Below are 26471 nucleotides of genomic sequence, written 5' to 3'. Positions count from 1 at the left end.
TTTCTTGTCCCTGCTTGGATAAAAAAAAAGTGGAACCATTTTCATCCATCCATAAATACGTAAATATCTGTAAATGTCTGTAAATACGGATCCGTAGTCATCCGCAACTTATCTGCAAATATGGCCCGTAGTGCGACCGTAATGCATCCATATATACGGATCCGCAAAAAGAAGAAGAAACCCACAAATGATGTGCAACATCTCTAAACCTGGCGCCGCCTAGCAACGCCTCCGTAATTACAGACGGCTACGGGTGCACGTCCGTAGTTGTCCGTAATTACGGAAGCTCCCATTGACTTCTATGAGGAGTACGTGCCATAATTATGGACAATAATAAGACATGTTCTATATTTTACAAATCATTTCTACGGAACGGACACCCATCCATAAAAATACGGAAAGGTGTCTGTAGCTCATAGAAATGAATGGGTCCGTAATTATGGTCCATAATTATGGTCCATAATTACGGATGAAAAATGCGGTCGTGTGCATGGGGCCTTAGGCTCTGTTCACATATGCGTCATGGCTTCTGTACATAACAGAAGTTTGAACGCTGTGCCAGATCCCAACAGAGTTCGATGATCCCCATTGATTAATAATGGGTCTGTCAGGGTTCCGTTGCAGTGTCCATCGCTTTGATGGCAAGAATAGCGCTGCAAGCTGTGACATCTGTATATACGCCACCAGAGTTTGGGTCCTGGCTGCTGATAGTAGGTGCTGGCTGCCATTTTCTTCCACCTGACAGCCAGGACCTAGCTGTGGAAACTGGGTAATTTAAACATTTAAAGGATAAGTAAATGTTTTTAAAAACTTTTGACATGTCATAGTGACTTGTCAGAAGTTTTGTTTGGAGGGAGGGGTTTCCGGAAAGCCAAGTGAGCGGTGTACGAACTCATAGACTTTCTATTGAGCCCATACAACGCTCCAAAGAAAGCTGATCAGAAACTAAGCAGCACAGTGCTGAACCGAGCACTTCTGCTGCTTCGTTTTAGTGATCGGTGGTGGTCTCAGTGACGGGCCCCTACTTTTTTTTAAAGTTTAGTTAGACTTTAAAACACAAGAAAAAAATAATTATTGCAATAGAAACGATGGACCTTTGATAGAATTCCACTAGGCCAAAACAGTTATCATAGATAACAAGCAGGGCTGTATATGTTACGTGTGTTTCTTATATTTAAGTTTTAGCTTTGATCATTATTAGTTACATTGTATTATGAATCGCTCCACACTTACATATCTGCGGTGTATCATTTAAAGCTGACAACAGGCTAAATGCGATCCACTTCTTTTTGTCTATTTGTAAAATCCTTGCCGTGCAGTCAGACGCATTTTCTGAACTGCTTGCCAACAAGCAATGTTTACGTGGATGTGCTGACGCCTGATGGGGTATAAATACATCATAATAATCTTGAGGGACTAGATTGTGTGTGCTCACAGTATTCTGTCAGCATAAATATAGATTTCACCTGTTGTGTGTTTAGATCTCCTTGGTTGCTGGGTGTAAAAGAACAATTAGGCCTTAGAATAGGGAGAATTAATTACAACAATATCCTGCAGATTCTTAAGTGCTACATCTTGTTGATTGATGCATCTATAGCATGAATGCAGGCTAGTGTAACTATCTGAAATCTGTTCTTATATTGGATTGCTGTGCTTTGTATCTGTGCATCACAACGTGCAAAAGTGCAGTATCGATTCAGCCCTGTCCCCACAGACCACTGCCGTTCATCTTTCTAAATGTCCTAGTCACGCTGTGCCAGAGATGGAAGGAACTTAAATCTCACCACCGCTCCGATCAAGAACACTGCAGGACCGATCATTCACATTCAGAAGGCGGACAGACAATTGTACATCCTCCTAACAGGGCGCTTCATGTTCAAATTCTTTCTCTAGGATCAATATCTCCTATGAGTTATAAAGTAAATTCTTTGGGTGTTCATTTCCAATTCATTCAAGAAATATAAGAAATTATCGTTTTTTGTTTTCACTCTGTACACAAATAATGACCACAATCTGCTGACATATCTATCTTTACAAAAAAGGATTTTGGTTTGAAAGTGGATCACATAATAAAAAGTGACTTATAGCTGCTCTAGAAATGTTTCAAATGTTTGGTGTCTGAAAAGTTTTTACATGTATCACTCTACGTAAAGTTTGATTGTTAAAATACAACACATTTTTCTACCCAAAAACGCAAAAGCAGAAAATACCTGCTGTGTAGTGTTAAGGAAGTATAGAACTTTCTGCAATTCACGACATTAGGCTTCGTTAAATCGTATGTGTTTTGTGAAATATTTTTTACGATTTTTTTGGCTCTAATAAATCACATATAAATGTCTGATTTATTGCAGAACATATGGTACAAATAATCTTCTGGATGATCTGAAGCTGTTATACCGCACAGCAGGCCAAAAGGGAAAAGGAATTACCTTCATATTTACAGACAATGAAATTAAGGACGAATCCTTTTTAGAGTACATGAATAATGTATTGGCTTCGGGAGAGGTGTCCAATTTGTTTGCAAGAGATGAGATTGATGAAATCACCCAAGATTTAATCCCTGTCATGAAGAAAGAATATCCAAGACGAGCTCCAACTGCTGAAAACCTCTATGATTACTTCCTCTCTCGTGTCCGCAGCAATCTACATGTGGTACTTTGCTTCTCCCCAGTTGGAGAAAAGTTCAGAACAAGAGCTCTAAAATTTCCCGGCCTAATTTCTGGTTGTACCATGGACTGGTTCCAGCGTTGGCCTCGTGATGCCTTGGTTGCTGTGGCCGATCACTTCTTGGCTTCTTATAAAATAGAATGCACAGATGAGGTGAAGAGGAGCGTGGTGAACACAATGGGTACATTTCAAGACATTGTGGCAGAAAAGTGTGTTGAATATTTTGAAAGATACAGGCGTCAGACATATGTCACTCCAAAATCATATCTGTCATTCATTGGTGGATACAAAGCTATATATGGAGAAAAATTTGAATATGTTGGAAACCTGTCCAACCGCATGAAAACAGGTACATTTTATTTCCTTTTATTAACATAACAAACACATTTTATATTTGTACTGGTTTTTTTTTGTTAAGAATCTCAATTTAATGTTGACATGAAAATGCAAAGACCTATGACATGACGAAATCTGAAAAGTAGCCGGATCTGGGAAACTGTTCAAGAAATTCGTGTTTGCCTAGCAGGAGTATAGATGGGAATCTTTCAACTTCCTGTTTAAACATGCACAGTGTGAATAGCTCACTTTCTATGTAGTCTTACTTAAAGGAAGACAGCATGTCTATTATCACTTTTGGGAGAAGAGATAAAAAAAGAAGTCCTCATATGATAGTCTTACAGAAAATAATTGTTGACCTGTTATAACACAGACCTAGCTGGTATTCTAAATTAAAGCAAATCTGTCACATGAAACATGGTGTCCTATCTGCATGTTTTAGAACAGGAGGAACTGAGCAGACTATTGTAGCTTTGTGGTAAAATATTCATTATAATTTGTCATTTATTGGATTCATTTCCCTTCTCAATATTTCATGAGTCTTAAAAATGGTCTTACTTGATTAACAGCCAACACTTCATGAAGGTGCATGTATGAGCTGTCGTTCATTGAGTGAGACCGCCCTCCGTACTCATAGGCTCCAAGTGAGCAGCCTGACTACATAAAGGTGAATGTATGAACTGTCGTTCATTGAGTGAGACCGCCCTCCGTACTCATAGGCTCCAAGTGAGCAGCCTCACTGCATGAAGGTGCATGTATGAGCTGTCGTTCATTGAGTGAGACCGCCCTCCGTACTCATAGGCTCCAAGTGAGCAGCCTCACTGCATGAAGGTGCATATATGAGCTGTCGTTCATTGAGTGAGACCGCCCGCCGTACTCATAGGCTCCAAGTGAGCAGCCTCACTACATAAAGGTGAATGTATGAGCTGTTGTTCATTGAGTGAGACCGCCCTCCATACTCATAGGCTGAAAGTGAGCCGCTTTCACTGCATGAAGGTGCAAGTATGCGCTGTCGTTCATTGAGTGAGACCACTCTCCGTACTCGTAGCCCCCAAGTGGTCAGCCTTCACTGCATGAAGGTGCATGTATGAGCTCACATTCATTAAGTGAGACCGCCCTCCGTACTCATAGCCCCAAATTGAACAGTCTTCACTTCATGAAGGTGCCTGTATGAGCTGTCAACCATTGAGTGAGATTGCTCCCTGGACTCATAGGCCCCAAGTGAGCGGCCTTCACTGCATGAAGGTGCATGTATAAGCTGTCGTTCATTAAGTGAGACCACTCTCTGTACTCGTAGCCCCCAAGTGAGCAGCATTCACTGCATGAAGGTGCATGTATGAGCTGTCCATCATTGAGTGAGACCGCCCGCCGTACTCATAGGCTCCAAGTGAGCAGCATTCACTGCATGAAGGTGCATGTATGAGCTGTCAATCATTGAGTGAGACTGCTCCCTGGACTCTAAGGGCCAAAATGAGCAGGGCATTAATTGAATAAATCACTAAATTAGTAAGTGATAATGAATCTATTTCCACAAAACTATATATAAATCCGCTCAGCTCCTCCTGTGCGATATTATGCTACCTGCAGAGTGACAAGTCAGATCTGCTTAAAGTGCTGTACATATATCAGTTTCTAAATTTTTAATCCTGCGTTATTCTTTTCAGGTCTTGCAAAATTGATGGAAGCTGAAGTGTCTGTCAATCAGTTGTCAAAAGAGCTTGCAGTTAAAGAAAAAGACCTTGCTGTTGCATCGAAAAAAGCAGATGAAGTTCTGCAGGAAGTAACTTTGAAAGCGCATGCTGCTGAAAAAGTAAAGATGCAGGTGCAAAAGGTGAAAGACAAAGCACAGGCTATTGTTGATGAAATTGCAATAGCCAAAGCATCAGCTGAAGAGAAGCTGGAAGCGGCCAAGCCTGCCTTGAAAATGGCTGAAGATGCTCTGCAGGTGATTCACTTTTATTTCCCTTTACTGCTCGTAAATTACCCCTTTATTAAGCATGCATAGATACACAAACTTTAGACCAGAACTACGCCTAGACTTTTTGTAGCGCTACTGATGGATTTTAACTATTGAGCTACAGCTGCAGTCCAAATTAATATATTGAGCTGCATGCAATTTTGTGGACTGCAGCTGTCACTCAAGAGTTAAAGTCAATCAGTAGAACTACAATAAGTCTAGGTGTAGCCCTGGCCCTACCATAGCTCTGATTGCTTTGAAATGGAGTAAGCCAGCAGAAAAGTCCTGGGTGGATGAAGCTTTGAAACTTTCATGGTAAAGAAAAGGTGGGTCCAATTCAGGTTGGCCCCATCTGCTTTCTACATGGGCAGATTGTTTTTTGGAGCCCTTCTTTCCACAGGAATCACAATGTTGGCAAAACCAGGTAGGGGAGAATTGGCTGCTCTACTCTTCTTCAAGGGTTCAAAAGGAACGGTGTCGTGATGTGTACCAGAAGGGGGTTCATGGTTTTTGCTAGGGTTTATGTTCCATTATAATTTATGTTATGTTATTTCTGTGTATGATTCCACCATGATAGATTTGTCTCAAGGGTGCGGAGCTAACATGGAAAGCATAAAAAGGAATTCTGAAATTATAACCAGTATTGTAATTGTAAGAGAAAGCAAAAAAAAAAAAAAAAAATACATTAGTTGCATTTTTATTGAGAGTTATAAAATACATTTTATTGCAAATAAACAAGGCACAGAGTAGAAAAGCTCGATCTGCTACAAACAAAACTATGAAGAGTACATAGGGATTCCTCTCACTTTTGATTTATCAATCTACTATAATTTGTGAAATTATAGGCATGGGCAGGATCTATGAGAAATCATTGTAGGGACAACATTAAAATGCCTGGGTGAAATGTAGCTAAATCAAATGCAGTAAATATTTGCATGTGGTTGCAAAGTTTTACAATAGTAATATAACCTTCTTGATACGAAACAATCATAAAGGCTATGTGCACTTCTGCAACCTATTTTTGCACCTTTTTTTGCACCTAAAATTAAAAAAAAGCAACTCTGCAAATAACCTTTGATTAAAAATATAATACTGTATTGTGTTCAGCTTCAATGCAGACTTATATGTATCTATGGTAACAGACTACAAATAAACCCTGTGAGTAGTCTGATCTTGCATTTATGTGTTACTCCACCCCCTCTGACCATCTTCTACTGTCTGTAGATTAGCAAGAAGAGGGGACAGATTGAAGTTACACTTAACAGCTTGTTTGTAGTCTGCATAGGCTCAATGAACACATAGGTCTGCATAGGATCAAGACCATTAACATAGTATAATGAACCGTTTAATTAAGAAAAATATTCTCTCATGATGTTTTTCAGACGATCAAACCTGGTGACATTTCAACTGTTCGTAAACTGGGAAGACCTCCCCATTTAATTATGAGAATTATGGACTGTGTCTTGCTACTGTTTCTAAGAAGGATTGATCCAGTGACAGCTGACCCAGAGCGACCATGTGTTAAACCTTCCTGGGGAGAGGCACTGAAACTAATGAATAATGCTGGATTTCTGAACTTATTGCTAGAGTTTCGCAAGGTTTGTAAAACAAAATTTTCTTGTATGTTAACTGTACTTATTAAGGGGAATTTATCAACTGTTCTACACCAGAAAACTGGCGTAAATGCTGCAACAGTCGCTATTTGTGCAAAAAAATTGCAACTTTTGTGGCTTTTGTGCTGCTCACTGCACTTTTGCAAAAAGTAGGGGGGCGTATAAAAAAGGGTGGAGCCACAATGGCCCTACAAATTTACTTTAATTTACGCCAGAATTTAGCATAAATTATAGCGCATATCTACAACCACTATTTTGACTTTATGGTGCACAGGCGGCCAGAGATGCACACGTCTCTTAATAAATTAGGCGCATCTTACTCCAGCACTCTAGATTAATACTGGCGTATAAAATGCCAGTCTTAATAAATTCCCCCCAATGAGTGCTTTAAAGGGAAGAGACAAGTTTAGGCATACCCATGTCAGCGTTGTGACTGAACAACTTACACTGAAAAAGGAGTTTGAATCTCATCTTGGATCGCACAGCGTACGAGGCTGAGGACCAGGAGAGCTGTCAATCAAGACCAGAGGGGTTGGGGAGAAATTACAGTGGAAGTCGGACACTTCCTTTTCAGCGTGTAAGGTCAGGGCTACACCTACACATTTTGTAGAGCTGATGGATTTTAAGTATTGAACTACAGCTTCAGTCTAAATTAATACATTGAGTCAGGGGCAGACGTACCATTGGTGCAACCTGTGCAGCTGCACAGGGGTGCAGAAGGTACGGAGGCCCACTGCCACCTTAAAAGCATCTTTGTACTGTATGCTGGATTGCATGTAAGGGACTGGGCTAATGACAATGGTTTACAAATATTGATGGATTTTTAGAGAGACATAAGGAGGGTGTTATTTGATGAGCTATTAGAGTATAAGGGGCTTATATACTGTTCTTACACAGGGGCCCTCTGCTATGTCCGCGCCTGCATTGAGTTGCATGCAATTTCTGGACTGCAGCTGTCACTCAAGAGTTAAACTCAATCTGTAGCACTACAAAAAGTCTATGTGTAGCCCAGGCCTGAAGATTAAAACTCCTTTTCCTGGGTGAGGATTTTAATCACAACGTCGTCAGAGGTCTACCAAAATTTGTCTCCCCTGCACCGATCTAGTGGTGTAGGGTAAACAAAAGTCCTGACCGACTACTTTTAAGAAATTGAGCATGTAATGATAGATCAGGTATAGAAGCTTCTATTTTGAATATCAAATTGAGTTCTTTTCACATTCATAAAAAGTACAGTACCAAATTCACAAAGTCCACTAGTCCTAAACACAAGTCTATTCACATAATAAAACTGCTTATTTCAGAAGACTCCTGTATTGGATAATTATCTTCACAGTCCTATCTAAATTGCAAGTATAATAGAATTTTATTCAGGCCAGAATTATCTACTAAATTCTAAAACTTGGCCTTGGTTTTATAACTAAAGGCGAAATTGAAATATGTAAAATATTTCATTAGTTTTTCCTTTCAATACTTGCTCATTATACTCTTGATTATGTATTGATGAAGACTACGTTTTATAATACAAAATCACTACTCACCTGAATATAAGCAGCTGAATGCATTTTGGTCTTTTATTCCTTTGACAACCATTCCTTCTTATCCTTTTATTTCAAGGATTACTTCATCACCTGTCCTAATAGCTTTTTGTGTGCAGGTTAGTTGTAGGTTTTTCCAAAACATGGAGTGTCTTTTTGTGCTGGATTGCCTAGGGCAAGCATAGTTAAGTGTTGCTTTTTTGTTTTATTTATTTCATTTCCAGCCCCTACTAAAAAAAAAAATCAAATCCCGGATAATCCTAACTACCGGTACTACCTATGCCCTTGTTCCAGTAACCTGAAAATGATAGTTGAGTCCAAAATGAAAATCCAGTATTCTGTTAATTCAGAATTGAAAGTCTAGTCCAATGATGTGTTTGGGCACATGCTGAACTTGGTTTCAGGACTTTGAATTTTACAGTACCATCATATATATATATTGGATGAGGACGTGGTGTTTTTTCTCTCTCTTACCAAATACAACCAAACTCTATGATACGCACCAAACCTAATTTCTCTCCTTTCCAATTCCTTATTATTATTTCATTTCGACGATAGAAGCAACACCAATAGGTAAGTGTTACTGGACATGGTGGACAATCGAGTTGAAGCGTAGGATTTTCGAGTGGGAGTAGTGGACAATCGAGTTGGAGAATAGGATTTTCCGGTGGGAGTGGTGGATAATCGAGTTGAAGCGTAGGATTTTCAAGTGGGAGTGGTCGATATTCGAGTAGGAGTGGTGGATAAGAGCGGGAGGGGGGAAAGCCAGAGGTGGTGAAGAGGGGGAAAGCCCAAAGAGGCTAATAAAGGCCCGAAGAGGCTACAGAGGCGTAACCACCTTAAATGGCGTAACTGCTCTAAGGAGCGAAGGAACCTTAAAAGCCGTAATTGTTTTAAAGAGTATAGGTTTTATAATACACTTTTTTTCTAATATTTTTAAAAATACTTATCACCATTCCTTTTGCAGGCAAACCCATGTAACGGGTTTTCTATACTAGTATCGTATATAACTGAAAAGTACAACCTGATAGAAATTAATGGAAAAATATTTGTTTTAATGGAATGGAGAAAGTTTTATTTCTTGCCCCACATTTCTATTCTATATCAGTGAACACGTATTTTTTCATTCATTTAATGCTCAGTATTCCATATACTGACAAAGGCTACAACCATTACATTTTAAACATTTTACCATAACTTATATTCCAGGAGCAATTAACACTTCGGGGGTTTCTTTTTAGTTTTTTATTTGGTTCAGTTTTCAAGAGAAAATGAAACAAGAATATTAAACATCCCTCGCTTCCTGCTGACTTTGGTGCAAAGATTAAATTACTCCTAAGAAATAATGTAAGATAGCCGACAAATATGCTGGTATTCGTTCATTACTAAGGGTGTATTCAGATGTTGACCTCCAGTTGAAACTGCATAAAACATTACAACCGATAATGAATCCAATCGCAGTAAAACGCATGCGGTTTTTGCATGCATATGCGGTTTTAACCGCACCTCAACCTGCAACGTCTGACTACACTATAATTGCATTTTGCTTGCAGTATGATTATTTTTTAGCTAATTAGTTCTGTAATGTACTGTAAGCAGATACTGCATATATGTAATGTAACGTAATTATATTCACAGTGTTTAACAGGTTATAATTCGAGGATATTCCACAGAGAACACTTATGGCAATTCCTGATTCAATGGGAATAATTATATCCCCTCTGCAATACTCAGAAACATGACCTGTAGGGGGCACTTGAGAGCCAGAGTAGAGAAACACTCATATACTGTAGAATGATGAGTGAAATCCACTATAAACACTATCGCTAATACGTCTTCGTCTGAAGCCCACAGGCATAAGATGACACTAATTCCCTACTAAATCTCTACTTCCTGACTTCATAAAAATATTTGACTTCTCGGGCTGTCCATGCGCCACAAAGTGAAATCTATGCCATCTACGAGCTGGTGTAGATTCCCACTATAATTTATGCCACTTTCTGGTGTAAATGATGGTAAACCACCAGGGCACCACACTTCCCACTAAGCTTTGCCAATTTTTGAAAGTGGCTTGAGTGGTGGAAAACACAAAAAAGAGATGCAAATTATTGCGCGAATATGGCATGCACCATAATTTGCTTTTTTTTTTTACGCTTTAAAACTGTCGTACATTAGTTCTAAAATTCCCACCAATATACTTATTGTAAATCTCATAACAGGACTTAATTTAAACTAAGCCTTATACAGAATTCATGGATGGAGTAAATCAGATGTACTTGTCAAAGTAAAATAATCATTTCACACCAATATCCGACAGTTTGTGAATTGCATTGAATGTTTATTTACATTACATTAGGCGCCATACAATTGTAAAGGGCCTATTACACCGGCCAATTCCGGCCTGTGCAATGAGTGTCAATCAATGAGACAGCTCGTTGATCGGCGCTCGTTTGCTCCTGTCGCAAGGAGCTATGTATGGGGACAAGCAGTCGTTACTCCGATCACTCGTCGCCATACATTATTAGATATGCTGCCGACACAGATTATATTTTCGTTTTTTTAAATTATACGATCAGCAGATGAACGAGTGTTTGCTCGTTCATCTGCTGATCGCTGCCCTGTTTACACAGGGCAATTATCGACAACAAGCGTTCTATGAACGATTGTCTGCCCGATAATTGCCCAGTGTAAAAGGGCCTTAGCACGCAATGCAGGGCTTATTGTTTGCCAGCATTGTGTCTTTAGCGATACCACCAAATTTAAGGGCCTATTACACTGGCCGACAATTGGCCGGTGCAGCGAACGCCGATCAACGAGACACACGGAGCTATGGATAAAGACAAGCGGTCGTTACTCCGATCGCTCGTCCCCATACATTATTACCATGCCGGCAGCGCATCTACGCATCACAGGGAGATGTGCTGCCGACAACGATAATATTTAACTTTTTTAAAACTATACGATTAGCAGATGATTTAGCATTTGCGCGTTCATCTACTGATCGCTGCCCTGTCTACACATATGAACAATATGCAAATGAGGCTATACTAGCCAATGATGCGATAACGCTGCTCTTTCTCTGTGGGCGGCGTTTGTGTTGTCTGTTTGATGCTGTTTAATCAGTGTCATATAGCGTCTCCCCTTCCCTGTACAGAGTGATCTCAGCTTAAATCGCGAGATCACACTGTGTTTACACTTCTAGACGCATCTCCGTCAACACATCGCCTCAGCACTTATCCAGGGACCGTCTTCCTACCGTTATCGCCCCTTTGGCTAGTATAGCCTCATTTGCATATTCAGAAATGAGCTCATAACATTTAAAGTGTAGCTAAACGTTTGACAAACTTCTGACATGTCATAGTGACATGTCAGAAGTTTTTGATTGGTGGGGGTCCAAGCACGAAGAGCCCCACCAATCGCTAGAACGAAGCAGCTGAAGCGCTCGTTTGAGTGCTCAGCCGCTTCCTGTCTGTTCGGAAAGCCGATGTATCGGAATATAGGCTCATAGACTTTCTATTGAGTCCGTACTCCGATACATTGATTTCCGGAAAAAGCCGAACAGACACGTAGTGGCTGAGTGCTCACACGAGCGCTTCAGCTGCTTCGTTCTAGCGATTGGTGGGGGTCTCAGTGCTCGGACCTCCATCAATCCAAACTTCTGACAAACGTCAAACGTTTAGCTACACTTTAAAATAATAAAAGTTTTGGCCCACAATTTTTACTATCATTATCAGTGTGACAGCTCTGGGACACACACCTAGATCTAAAACTTAGCTTACCACACCTGCGTCCTGTCTTGTGAGGCCACCGCTTCAAAGTGGAGAATGAATGGAGAGGTGGCCACTTTCCATTAATTTTTATGAGAGTTCAGGAAACAGCCTGCTCACTTTGCTTTTTATTTAATTCCCATAGGAATGAACAGAGAGAGCCGCGCATATGCCCAGCCACCTCTCAATTCATGCTTTGCTTGGATGCAGCCGCCGGCAGCTGCCTCACCAGGTGGGATAGGGGTTGGGTGACTCCCGTTCTGGAAATATGTGGATTTTCCAAAACTGGGACCCACATCTATCAGACATTTATGGCATATCACGTGGATATACCATAAATGGGATTAAAATATGCCCAGAGCTGCTGTTACTTGAGCCCTCCCACTACTCGTTAGGTCAGTCAAAGCCCTTTTCAGAACAAGTAGAGACAAGGGTCTAATTACGCCGGTTCGCAGTGCATGTCAAAACTATACGTCAGGAGAATTCTGTGACGTATACCTCTGATGCGAGCTTTTGACATATGCTATAACGCAGTCAACTACGCTATTCCATACAGTTGGAAGAAAATTATACTGATGTACAATATACTGGGCAAACAAATGGCAATAGGACACTCCGTCGTTTGAATGGGGCCCTATGGATACAGGGCTAAACAGACGCTGCAAACACATTGTGAATAGAGCCTAAACTAGCAAGAAAGCACATCCCGCAGTAAAACTAATTTGGAATCTGGGGTCTTGGCATGATGGAAGACAAATCCAGAATACTAAAAAACTAATGCTAAAATTGTTCTTTTTCATTTTCCTAACATTGTTGATAGCATTATGGATTCGGATGAGCTGTGTTTTTAATTGGTCTATCTTAAATGTACTCCGGTAGGACAATATCAACGAGGAAATAGTTGAACTTATACAGCCCTATCTGGATATGGAAGACTACAACCTTGAGTCTGCAAAAAAAGTGTGTGGAAACGTGGCAGGGCTCTGTTCATGGACACAAGCCATGGCAGACTTTTTTGGAATTAACAAAGAAGTTCTTCCCCTAAAGGTATGGATTACAGTTCTTCAACATTTACGCGCCCCGTTTCTCACTGCTATTTGAAGGACATTCATGAAGTTTATTCTGTTTTAAAAAGACATAATTAGTGGTGTAGTCATCATCAGGTTGGGACTAGCCATCAAAATTTCCAAATTACTTCACTGAACGTCAGGTTATTGTCATATTTGAGCAAAATTACTTTATTTTTTTCTCATGTTCTAATAATATTCCTCAAACATGAGGTTTTGTAATATAGCAAACTCAGAATACAAATGGCTTGCATTTCTAACAATAAACTTTCATTTATGCTGTGAAATAATCCCTAGCAAATAGATTCCCTGGTGGGTCCTTCACACCTCCGACGCTGATTGTGTTACAAAGTAGCACAGACAATAAGAAAGAGGTTATAGCAAAAAAATATATAATCCCGAACAAACTTTAAAGTATGTCTTCACTGGCGCTATAAATATCATGTTGTCTAGCTAATTAGTATTCTGTGTTTTATTACTGCGTACTTTATTCTTGGCTGATTTGTAGCATTGTGTTATGTTCCATTTTATTATATATTTATGTTGCTCCATCTCCCCCCTGCTAGTTCTCAGGCGCATTCTCCTGATTAGCCGGAGTTATGCTGCGCACACTAAGAATAATTGGTCCTTGATGGAATTTAGACCGGAAACTACTGTATAAAAACTTTCAAAAAAGTTCAAAGTTGCTGATTTTAGGTTAACATGACCGGAGCATCTACTGTACCTACTATTGTAAGTTATGGGTATCACTTTGGCTGTTCTAATCTATGAAAACACATATGATCACCCATAGAGAATCCATTCTACATTCAGCATCAAAACTGTATTTTCAGAGTTGTGGGATAATAACCTGCTGCTAGTAGAAGGTGCTAAGGAGTTTCACTCTGTAACAAGAGCAGACATTTAAGATTTTCTAACCAAAGTGAAAGGTATTTTTTAGTTATACTTGAGTTTTTAGGAGGAACCTCCTGCTGTTTCTCATAATATAATAACAGCAAGACAGCAGGCTGTTACTTGGGCAATAAGAAATAAGTATGGGCGTATAGAGTGACTACGAAGTGGACAGAATATGCACTTTTAAATATTTATGGCTTCCTTCAGAGTATCGACATGTGTACATATACATTTTGAATAATGTATGTAGTACTGGGACTGAGCTTCTAGTCAAGGTAATGTATTTAAATAAAAAAATTTTATCAATCTTTCTTGGTCCAAAGATGCAGTGTAATTTATGATCATCGCTATAGAGGGTAGAGTTACAAAATATAGAAACCATCCTCTGTGATGTTATTAATTTGCCTATTTGTGGACTTTCCATAGAGGATCTTATCTCATTCTAATTATTCTAATTCATTTCTGTCGAGTTCTTTCATGCCGGGTGTGACATAAATCAAGCAAACCAACTATGTTACATAACTTGTAAATGTGAATATCCACTTAGATTGCTGATGCTCCATACTGTGCCAGAGTTAGTACTTGATTCCTGTTCCTACAACCTTTATTGACAACTTCAGGACCAAGCTCATTTTGGCCTTAAGGACCAGCCACATTTTTTTTAAAATCTGACATGTGTTGATTTATGTGGTAATAACTTTGAAATGCTTTTACCAATCCAAGCGATTCCGAGATTGTTTTCTCGTGACATATTGTACTTTATGTTGGTGAAAAAATTTGGTTGATACATTTAGTATTTATTTGAGAAAAACTCAAAAATGTTGAAAAAACTTGCAAAAATTATGATTTTTCGAAATGTAAATGTATCTGCTTGTAAAACAGATAGTAATACCACCCAAAATAGTTACTAGTTAACATTTCCCATATGTCTACTTTATGTTTGCATAATTTTTGAACGTCCTTTTATTTTTCTAGGACGTTACAAGACTTAGAATTTTTGCAGTAATTTCTCAAATTTTCAAGAAAATTTCAAAAGGCTTTTTTTTCCAGGGACCAGTTCAGTTCTGATAGGGCTTTGAGGGGCCCATATATTTGAAAACCTTAAACACCCCATTTTAAAAACGGCACCCCTCAAAGTATTCAAAACAGAATTCAGAAAGTGTTTTAACCCTTCAGGTGTTTCACAGGAATTAAAGCAAAGTAGAGGTGAAATTTACAAATTTCATTCATTTGTAATACATTTTTTTCCGTAACACAGAAAGTTTTACCAAATAAATGCAACTCAATATTTATTGCCCAGATTAAGCTTTCATTTGGATTTTGGAGAGCAGATTTTTCTGGAATGGTTTTCGGTGCCATGTCGCGTTTGCAACGCACTGGAGGGACCAAAACAGTGGAAACCCCCAAAAGTTACCCCATTTTGGAAACACCCCTCAAGGAATTTTTCTAGGGGTATAGTTAGCATTTTGACCCCACAGTCTTTTTGCTGAATTTATTGGAATTAGTCTGTGAGGATGAAAGTCTACTTTTTCTCTGAAAAAACATAGAATTTTCTAGTTTTTACAAGGAATAAAGGAGAATAAGCACCCCAATATTTGTAAAGTAATTTCTCCTGATTCCACAATACCCCATATGTGGTCATAAACTGCTGTTTAGACCCATGGCAGGGCTCAGAAGGGAAGGAGCGCCATTAAGATTTTGGATCGCAGATTTTGCTGGAATGGTTTTCAGTGTCATGTTGCGTTTGCAATGCACTGGAGAGACCAAAACAGTGGAAACCCCCCAAAAGTGACCCCATTTTGGAAACTACACCCCTCAAGGAATTTTTCTAGGGGTATAGTTAGCATTTTGACCCCATAGGTTTTTTGCTGCATTTATTGGAATTAGTCTGTGAGGATGAAAGTCTACTTTTTCTCTGAAATAACATAGCATTTTCAAATTTTTACAAGGAATAAATGAGAAAAAGCACCCCAACATTTGTAAAGAAATTTTCTCCCGAGTACGGCAATACCTCATATGTGGTCATAAACTTCTGTTTGGACACACGGCAGGGCTTAGAATAGCAGGAGCGCTACTTGGCATGCAGACTTTGCTTGATTTGTTTTTAGGCGCCATGTCGCTTTTGCAGAGCACCTGAGGTACCAGTACAGTAGAAACCCCTGAGAAGGGACTCCATTTTGGAAACTACACCTTTCAGGGCATTCATCTAGGGATGTAGTGAGTATTTTGACTCCACAAGTATTTCATAAATTTTATTAGAATTAGGCAGTGAAAATGAACAATTTATTTTTTTCCAAAAATATCTCGATTTAGCTCCCAATTTTTTATTTTCATGAGGGGTAATGTGAAAAAAGCACCTCACAATTTGTTACTCAATTTCCCCCGAGTATGGCAATACCCCATGTGTAATGACAGGGTAGGGAGACAGACTGGTGAGCCCTAATCTACCCACCACTCAGTCCCTGCCTACTTGCAACGACCTGTCCTCAGCAACGGGGTACAACTGGGCGACGGTCCCTACACTCAGTAAGTGCAAGACAGACAAAACCGACAGGGGTACACAGAAGCTAGGGAAACGGGGCAGCTGCCCACGGAGACACCGTGAGCAACAAGAGTGGTGAACGAGCCGAGTCAAACCAGGAGAGAGCGAGGTACAAAACGCTGAGCAGGAGAGTGGTCAGAAAGCCAAGGTCAATAACAAGCAGAGAATCAGTAGTACAAGCAGCAGCAGCAAGCCAGGAAACAAGCATAGAAGAATCACAGGCAAAGGAGGAACAGGAAAGGCAGGTATAAATAGACAGTGGGCGGGAACTAGCTCCGTGTGGCCAGGCTATGATAGGCTCTCCCACTCCTAAGCCTGCCATCCTGAGTGGTGGAAGATGGAGTCAGTCGCACAGACATAGGAGCAGGTGCAGACTGATTGCCCACGGGCGTCGACACAGAACCTGTGTCTGGCAAATCCTTTACAGTACCCCCCCTTTTATGAGGGGCCACCGGACCCTTTCTAGGTGGACCTGGTTTATTGGGGAAACGAAGGTGGAACCTCCTGAGCAATACCCCAGCGTGAACATCCCGGGCGGGTACCCAAGTCCTTTCCTCAGGCCCGTATCCTCTCCAATGGACCAGGTACTGGAGGGAGCCTTGGACCATCCTGCTGTCCACAATCTTGGCCACCTCGAATTCTACCCCCTCGTGGGTGAGAACAGGGACCGGAGGTTTCCTCGAGGGAGCCAAGGACGGGGAGCAGCGTTTAAGGAGGGAGGCATGAAAGACGTCTTGCACTCGAAAAGACGGGGGCAACTCCAGTCGGAAGGAGACAGGATTGAGGACTTCAATGACCTTGTACGGCCCTATAAACCGGGGAGCAAATTTCTTAGACGGGACCTTAAGGCGCAAGTTCTTAGACGATAGCCACACCAGATCCCCGACCACAAACAAGGGGTTAGCAGAACGTCTTCTATCTGCCTGAGTCTTTTGTATGCTCTGGGACGCCTCTAGGTTCTTCTGAACCTGGGCCCAGACTGTGAACAGTTCCTGATGAACGACATCTACCACAGGATTGTTGGAACTACCAGGTGAAACGGAGGAGAACCGTGGATTAAACCCAAAATTACAGAAAAAGGGGGAGACCCCTGACGAGTTACTGACCCGGTTATTAAGGGAAAATTCGGCGAGGGGAATGAATTAGACCCAATCATGTTGACAGAGATAAAACACCTTAAATATTGTTCTAGAGACTGATTAGTCCTCTCCGTTTGGCCATTAGTTTCAGGATGGAAAGCCGAGTAGAAGGACAGATCAATCTCCAACTTTTTACAGAAGGCTCTTCAAAACAATGAAACAAATTGTACCCCTTTGTCAGAAACAATATTGACAGGAACCCCATGGAGACACAGGATGTGTTTGATAAACAAGGTAGCTAATGTCTTAGCATTGGGTAGTTTCTTGAGGGGCACAAAGTGGCACATCTTACTGAAGCGGTCTACTGCAATCCACACCACCGACTTGACTTGAGATGGAGCCAAATCGGTGATAAAATCCATGGAGATATGGGTCCAAGGTCTCTGGGGAATGGGCAAAGAACATAGTAAGCCCACTGGTCGGGACCTGGGAGTCTTGGACCTAGCACAAACCTCACAAGCGGCGACGTAGGCCTTAACGTCTTTAAGCAAACCAGGGCACCAGTAGTTTCTGGCAATGAGGTGCTTGGTACCCAGGATGCCTGGATGACCAGATAGTGCAGAGTCATGATTTTCCCTAAGTACCCTTAGCCGGAGTTGCAGGGGAACAAACAGCTTGTTCTTTCGGAGACTAAATCAGAATCAATAGAGGAAATGATTATACCTGGAGGCAAAACACAAGCAGGATCCTCCTCCGAAGGAGGGCTGGCCATGAAGCTACGCGACAGTGCGTCAGCCTTAATATTTTTAGACCCAGCCCTATAGGTAACCAAAAAGTTGAATCTGGTAAAAAATAATGCCCATCGAGCTTGTCTCGGGTTTAGCCTCTGGGCAGATTCTAAGAAAACCAGATTCTTGTGGTCGGTAAGGACCGTTACCTGGTGCCTAGCCCCCTCCAGGAAGTGGCGCCACTCTTCAAATGCCCATTAAATGGCTAAGAATTCGCGGTTGCCAATATCATAGTTACTCTCAGTGGGCGAAAACTTCCTGGAGAAGTAGGCACAGGGACGGAGATGGGTGAGGGACCTGGTACCCTAGGACAAGACAGCACCCACTCCCACCTCGGAGGCGTCAACCTCCACGATGAATGGCTCCATTTGGTTGGGCTGAACCAGCACTGGGGCCAAGATAAAGCACTTCTTAAGGACCTCAAAAGCCTGGACAGCCTCAGGAGGCCAGTGGAGGAGATCAGCACCTTTGCGAGTGAGATCCGTAAGAGGCTTAGCGATGACCGAGAAGTTAGCAATAAATCTCCTGTAATAATTAGCGAATCCCAGGAAGCACTGTAACGCCTTCAGGGAGGCAGGTTGGACAAATTCCGCCACAGCCTGGACCTTGGCGGGGTATATGCGGAATTCATGAGGAGTGAGGATTTTTTACCCAAAAATGGTATCTCTTGCACCCCAAACACACATTTTTCGGTCTTAGCAAAGAGTTTGTTTTCCCGAAGGACCTGGAGCACCTTCCTGACATGCTCAATGTGGGAGGACCAGTCATTGGAAAACACAAGTCTGTCATCAAGATACACTACAAGAAATACCCCCAGATAGTCTCTTAAAATCTCATTTATGAAATTCTGGAAGACCGCGGGAGCATTACACAACCCAAAGGGCATGACGAGGTATTCGAAATGACCTTTGGGTGTGTTAAACGCAGTCTTCCACTCATCCCCCCCTTTGATGCGGATAAGGTTATAAGCCCCCCGTAGATCAAACTTAGAGAACCATTGGGCCCCCTGAACCTGATTGCAGAGATCAGGAATCAAAGGAATGGGATACTGGTTCCTTACAGTGACCTTATTCAAGTTCCGGTAGTCGATGCACGGCCTAAGACCACCATCCTTCTTCCCTACGAAGAAGAAGCCAGCACCTACCGGAGAAGTAGAGGGGCGAATGTAACCCTTGGCCAGGCATTCCTGGATATACTCTCTCATGGCTTCACGTTCGGGACAAGAGAGATTGAATATCCTACCCTTAGGGAGCTTAGCTCCTTGTACCAAATCGATTGCGCAATCGTATTCTCTATGAGGAGGTAACACTTCGGAGGCCTCTTTAGAGAAAACATCAGCGAAGTCCTGAACAAACTCAGGTAGAGTGTTCACCTCCTCAGGGAGAGAAATAGAATTAACAGAAAAACATGACGTCATGCATTCATTACCCCATGTGGTAAGATCCCCAGTATTCCAGTTAAACGTGGGACTATGCAACTGCAACCAGGGAAGGCCTAAAACCAAATCGGACGATAATCCCTGCATCACCAGTACAGAGCACTGCTCCAAATGCATGAAGCCAACAAGGAGTTCAAAGACAGGGGTATGCTGTGTAAAATAACCATTAGCAAGAGGAGTGGAGTCGATACCCACTACCGGTACAGGTTTAGGCAAATCAATCAATGGCATAGCTAGAGACATAGCAAATTCCACAGACATAATATTAGCAGAAGACCCTGAATCCACGAAGGCACTGCCGGTAGCAGACCTACCACCAAAAGAGACCTGAAAGGGAAGCAAGATTTTATTAGGTTTCATCTTTACGGGAAATACCTGTGCGCCCAAGTGACCTCCCCGATCATCACTTAGGCGCGTAAGTTCTTCCGGCTGCTTATTCTTACGCCCAGGACAGTTGTTCACTTGATGCTTGTCATCCCCACAGTAGAAGCAGAGACCATTCTTCCTGCGGAACTCTCTACGTTGTTGGGGGGACACGGAGGCCCCGAGTTGCATAGGTTCAACCGAGTTTTCCATGGAAGAATGAAGCAACGGAACCTCGGGAGCTATCATGGGGGAATCAGAGGAGAAGGCACAAAAACTTTCAAGTCGTCGTTCCCTGAGACATCGGTCAAGTCGTACCGCTAAAGCCATAACCTGATCTGGGGAGTCAGCAGAGGGATAGCTAACTAGCAGGTCTCTCAGGGCGTTCGACAGACCCAATCTAAACTGGCACCTCAAGGCAGGGTCATTCCACCGAGAACATACACACCACTTCCTAAAGTCAGAACAATACTCCTCTACAGGTCTCTTACCCTGACGTAAGGTCACCAGCTGACTCTCGGCAAAGGCAGTCTTGTCAGTCTCGTCATAAATGAGCCCGAGAGCAGAAAAGAAAAGATCAACGGAGGAAAGTTCAGGGGCGTCAGGAGCCAAGGAGAAGGCCCATTCTTGGGGCCCGTCCTGGAGCCGGGACATAATTATACCCACCCGCTGGCTCTCAGAACCTGAGGAGTGGGGCTTTAAGCGAAAATAGAGTCTACAAGTCTCCCGAAAGGAGAAAAAAGTCTTCCGGTCCCCTGAGAACCGGTCAGGCAATTTGAGGTGGGGTTCAAGAGGTGAGGTGGGGGGCACTACCAGGGAAGCATCACGCAGATTGTCCCTCTGAGCCAGGGCCTGGACCTGTAGGGAGAGGCCCTGCATCTGCTGAGCCAGGGTCTCAAGGGGGTCCATAGATGTGTCAGGGACCAGGGTAGACTAGGTATATGCAGGGCCGCCATCAGGGGGGTATTAGGGGTACTAGTGTAGGGGGCCCTTGCCAAACTTAATTGAAAGGGGGGCTCGGCAACTGCCGCGACTTGCCTTTGGTAGAAAAAAACAGGCCCCTGCAATGGGGCCTGTTCTTTTCACCAAAACACCACCGTGAGCTGCAGGCCCCCCTCTCATCACCGCCGCGAAACAGCGCTTGCGCGCGCGCTCGCGAACGACCGCAAGCGCGCATCCGAGAGGGAGGCGGTGCGCCCGCAACACAAGTCCGATCTACGGGGAAGGACAGCAGCGGCGCACAGTTTACTTACCTGCTGGCCCGCCTCCTCCTCCGCCTCCTCGTCCGCCTCCGCCTCCTTCTCCAGAGCGTAGCTGCGTAAGGAGAGGGGGAGGAGTCCAGTTCTTGCGCGGCGGCAGGAGTTACACGATCCCCGCCATTTTCTGGAACCTGGAGCCTGGACCGAAGACATCGCCTGAAGAGGACTGGAGTGGGAGCAGCTCTTCTGACACGGTGAGTAAAGTGTCTCAAAGTGCTGTTTATGTATGGCCCTGTTCACACAGTATTTTGCAGGCCGAAAAAATCTGCCTCAAAATTCCTTAAAGAATTTTGAGGCAGATTTTGACCTGCCCACACTATCTTGCCGCATTTTTTGCTGCGTTGTTTGCCCGCTGCGATTGAGGACAGCAGACAAAAAACGCAGTGAAAAATGCATTTTCTGCCTCCCATTGATTTAGATGGGAGGTCAGAGGCAGAACCGCGGCAAGAAAGGACGTGCTGCTTTTTCTTTTTTCCGCGACTGGCTCCCATTCATTTCAGATTAAATCAATGGGAGGCGGTTTTGGAAGTTGTTTGGTGCTGATTCTGACGCAGTGTCCGAGTCAATATCAAGGCCCAAAACCTCTGTGAACTGGGCCTTATTGTTAGGGCTTATTCAGACGAACGTGTAATACGTCCGTGCAACGTGCGTGATTTTCACGCGCCTCGCACGGACCTATGTTAGTCTATGGAGCCGTGCAGACTGTCAGTGATTTTCACGCAGCGTGTGTCCGTGTGTTCGCTGCGTAAAACTCACGACATGTCCGATATTTGTGCATTGTTCGCGCATCACGCACCCATTGAAGTCAATGGGTGCGTGAAAATCCCGCCCAGCACTTCCGCAGCCGTATAAACTATGAATGAAAACAGAAAAGCACCACGTGCTACAAACATACAAACAGAGTGTCATAATGATGGCGCTGCTGACACACGGAGCTGTTATGGACCTTTTGCATGTGCAAAACGCCACGTTTTTGCGCACGCAAAAAGCACACGCTCGTGTAAATCCGGCCTTAGTGTAGGAACACACTAGGCATGAACACTGCGGATTTTATGCAACACATTTTATTGTGGAGAATCCGCACCGTATCACAGTCGCAGCCAAGTGGATGAGATTTGAACAAATCTCATGTACACGCTGCAAAAAAAATGGACCTGCAGTGTGGCTTTTGACTTTTTAAGCCGCAGCATGTCAATGTATTCTGTGTCACTTTCACTTTCCGTTGCGGGGTTCACTCGACAGAAACCTCAGACGGAACCCTGGAGCGGAAGCGAACGGTGATGTGAACAGGCCCTAACATAAAAGTTTTGTATTTTTTTAAGCTGGTTCACAAAAAAAAAGAATTCCAAATTCTACTGGACCAATTGCCTATTTAGAGACCGGCAGCAGCTCCAGGAGCGACATCATAAGGGACACACTAGGCGGATATGCTGAGTAAAACTACACAGCTTATCCGCCCCGGTAGCCGCAGGGAATTCCGACAGCAAAACCGCACCAAATAGTGGCGCAGGTTTGGTGAGGCTTGTCCGCTGCGGAAATCCTGCAAGGAAAAAAAAGTTTAGACTTGCCCCGGCCGTAGTTTAGGTGACGCATCTCTCTCTTCTGAACGTAGCCCTGCCTCCTGAGATGACGCTGTAGACCATGTGACCGCTGCAGCAGTCACATGGGATGAAACGTCATGACAGGAGGCCGGGCTGCGCTAAGAATAGAGGATCGCGTCACCAGGACTACGGCCGGGGCAAGTCTAATCTTTTTATAAATTTAAAAAAGTGCCTTTTTTTTTTTCTCATGTGTGATTTTTGCGGCAGAACCGCAGCATTTCCGCAACAGAGGAGCAGCGATTCCACAGAATACATTGACATGCTGCGGCTTAAAAAGCCACACTGCAGGTCCATTTTATTTGCAGCGTGTGGATGAGATTTGTTCTAATCTCATCCACTCGGCTGCGACTGTAATACGCTGCGGATTCTCCACAATAAAATGTGTTGCATAAAATCCGCAGTGTTCATGCCTAGTGTGTTCTTATCCTAAGGCCGGATTTACACGAGCGTGTGCTTTTTGCGTGCGCAAAAACGTGGCGTTTTGCGCATGCAAATGGTCCATAACAGCTCTGTGTGTCAGCAGCGTATGATGCGCGGCTGCATGATTTTCGCGCAGCCGCCATCATTATGACACTCTGTTTGTATGTTTGTAGCGCGCGGTGCTTTTCTGTTTTCTGTTAGGGATCTGCCAGGTACTTCATCTAGCTATACTCCGGGGATTAATCAATCCACACCTGAGGCCAGACCTGTTCGACTGACACCATCTCCCACCAACCAGGGTGGCAGGCTCAGGAGTGGGAGAGCCTATCGCGGCCTGGTCTGTCGGAGTTAGCTCCGCCCCCTGCCCTTTATTACCTGCCCTGTGCTCTCCCTCAGTGCTTGTAATTCTTTTGGATTCCTGGCCCCACTGCTGCTTGCTCCAGCCTGCTTCTGCCGTGCTTCTGCCTTGCTGCAGTTCTGCTTGACCTGCTTTGCTTTGCCCCTGGCTTGCTTCTGTCTCCGTGCCCGCTCGGGTGTACTCACTTCGTCCTGGTCCTGACTGTTCGTTCGCCGCCCCGTTTCCTCGTGGCGTTCCGTGGCTACTGCCCCTTCCCTTGCGTGTTCCCTGTTTGTCTTCCTGTGCACTTAGCCAGCGTAGGGACCGCCGCCCAGTTGTACCTCGTCGCCTAGGGCGGGTCGTTGCAAGTAGGCAGGGACAGGGCGGTGGGTAGATTAGGGCTCACTTTCCCTTCACCTCCTTCCTGCCATTACATTTTCATTCATAGTTTATACGGCTGCGGAAGCGCTGGGCGTGATTTTAACGCACCCATTGACTTCAATGGGTGCGTGATGCGCGAACAATGCACAAATATAGGACATGTCGTGAGTTTTACGCAGCGGACACACGCTGCATGAAAATCACTGAGCCTGCACGGCCCCATAGAGTAACATAGGTCCGTGCGAGGCGCGTGAAAATCACACACGTTGCACGGACGTATTACACGTTCGTCTGAATAAGCCCTAACAATAAGGCCCAGTTCACAGAGTTTTTGGGCCTTGATATTGACTCGGACACTGCGTCAGAATCAGCACCAAAAAACTTCCAAAACCGCCTCCCATTGATTTAATCTGAAATCAATGGGAGGCAGAAAATGCATTTTTCCCTGCGTTTTTTGTCTGCTGTCCTCAATCGCCGCGGGCAAAAAACGCGGCAAGATAGTGTGGGCAGGTCAAAATCTGCCTCAAAATTCGGTGCGCGGTTCCAGGCGGTCGCGGGTGCGCATGCGCGGGAGTTTGCGGGTGCGCGTGATCGGTCGCACGGGGGGCAGTGTTTGACGGCCCCCATGACGACCCCCATGCTACCCAGGGCCGCCATCAGGGGGGGTATTATGGGTACTGATGTGAGAGGCCCAGCCAAACCTAATTGAAAGGGGGGCCCGCAGCTCACGACATTCTTTTGGTGAAAAAAACAGGGGCCTGTTTTTTTTCTACCAAAGGCAAGTCGTGGCAGTTGCCGGGCCCCCCTTTCAATTAGGTTTGGCCGGGCCTCTCACATCAGTACCCATAATACCCCCCCTGATGGCGTCCCTGAGTACCATGATATAGTGCTGGACGGAGTACCGTTAACAGGCGGTGCCAAGGTAGGGGGGCCCAGAAAATTTAGCTGTAGGGGGCCCTGAAATTCCTGATGGCGGCCCTGGGTATATGGGCCTGTGATTATGTAATGACAGGGTAGGGAGACAGACAAGTGAGCCCTAATCTACCCGCCAGTCAGTCCCTGCCTACTTGCAACGACCACTTCCTAAGGGACGGGGTACAACTGGGCGATGGTCCCTACGCTCAGTAAGTGCAAGACAGACCAGACAAAACAGACAGGGGTACACAGAAGCTAGGGAAACGGGGCAGCTGCCCATGGAGACACCGTCAGCAACAAGAGTGGTGAACGAGCCGAGTCAAACCAGGAGAGAGCGAGGTACAAAACGCTGAGCAGGAGAGTGGTCAGAAAGCCAAGGTCAATAACAAGCAGAGAATCAGTAGTACAAGCAGCAGCAGCAAGCCAGGAAACAAGCATAGAAGAATCACAGGCAAAGGAGGAACAGGAACGGCAGGTATAAATAGACAGTGGGCGGGAACTAGCTCCGTCTGGCCAGGCTGTGATAGGCTCTCCCACTCCTAAGCCTGCCATCCTGAGTGGTGGAAGATGGAGTCAGTCTCACAGACATAGGAGCAGGTGCAGACTGATTGCCCACGGGCGTCGACACAGAACCTGTGTCTGGCAAATCCTTTACACCATGTTTGGCCATAAACTGCTGTTTAAGCACATGGCAGAGCTCAAAATAGAAGGAGAGCCATTTGGCTTTTAGAGCGCAGATTTTGCTGTATTGGTGTACGGGCGCCATGTCGCATTTGCAGAGCCCCTGAGGTACCAGAGTATAGTAGAAACCCCTGAGAAGTGACTCCAGTTTGGAAACTACACTATTAAAGGCATTTATCATTTGCCTGGACATATGACAGTGCTCAGGAGTGAAAGCGCACAATGCGCATTTGAGGTCTACTTTGGTGATTTTCGCAGCTTTGGCCCACAATTGCAGGGCTCTGGGGTCAAATAGTAAAACAAACCCCCAAGTAGTGACATCTATTTTGGAAACTGCACCTCTCAAGACATTTTTTTAAGGTGTGTAGTGACGATTTTGACCCCACAGGGTTTTTTTTATTTATTGGAAATGAATGCTCAGCGGATGATGAAAGTGAAAATTGCAATTTTCCACTGATATGCCATTTTAGTGCCCAATATGTGGTGACCAGTTTGTGCCACTGCAGACAAATATTTCATAAACTGTTAAGAGGGTTCTCCCGGGTATGGGGATGCCATATATATGGACAAAAGCTGCTGTTTGGGCACACTGTAGGGTTCAGAACGGAGGGAGCGCCATTTGGCTTTCGGAGTGCAGATTTTGCTTGGTAGTTCTATTTGGGGTTTTACTGGTATTTCAGTTTATGACATGGGGGCATATGTAAGCTGTGCGGAGTATATCAGGACATAATCAGCGTGTATAATAATGCCATAAATAAATAATAATCTGCAGATGTGTACGATTATGAAAATTTTTATTTTTTTCTCTACCGGAGCTGTGTAAGGACTTAT

General features: G+C 43.7%; 1 protein-coding gene across 1 annotated transcript in view; it reads left to right on the top strand.

Annotated features, from left to right (window-relative positions):
* Window positions 1-26471, top strand: part of LOC142651748 (dynein axonemal heavy chain 5-like) — a 298958-nt gene that overhangs the window by 197073 nt on the left and 75414 nt on the right. The window contains exons 57-60 of the mRNA XM_075826792.1: window positions 2352-3016; window positions 4668-4948; window positions 6343-6558; window positions 12755-12922. Of these exons, the coding sequence (XP_075682907.1) occupies window positions 2352-3016; window positions 4668-4948; window positions 6343-6558; window positions 12755-12922 (1330 nt within the window). The remainder of the gene's footprint in view (window positions 1-2351; window positions 3017-4667; window positions 4949-6342; window positions 6559-12754; window positions 12923-26471) is intronic.

The sequence above is a fragment of the Rhinoderma darwinii genome, chromosome 5 (assembly GCF_050947455.1).
Source record: "Rhinoderma darwinii isolate aRhiDar2 chromosome 5, aRhiDar2.hap1, whole genome shotgun sequence".
Classification (NCBI taxonomy): Eukaryota; Metazoa; Chordata; class Amphibia; order Anura; family Rhinodermatidae; genus Rhinoderma; species Rhinoderma darwinii.
The sequence above is the reverse complement of the archived record's forward strand: the minus strand, read 5'-3'. Positions and strand labels throughout refer to the sequence as shown.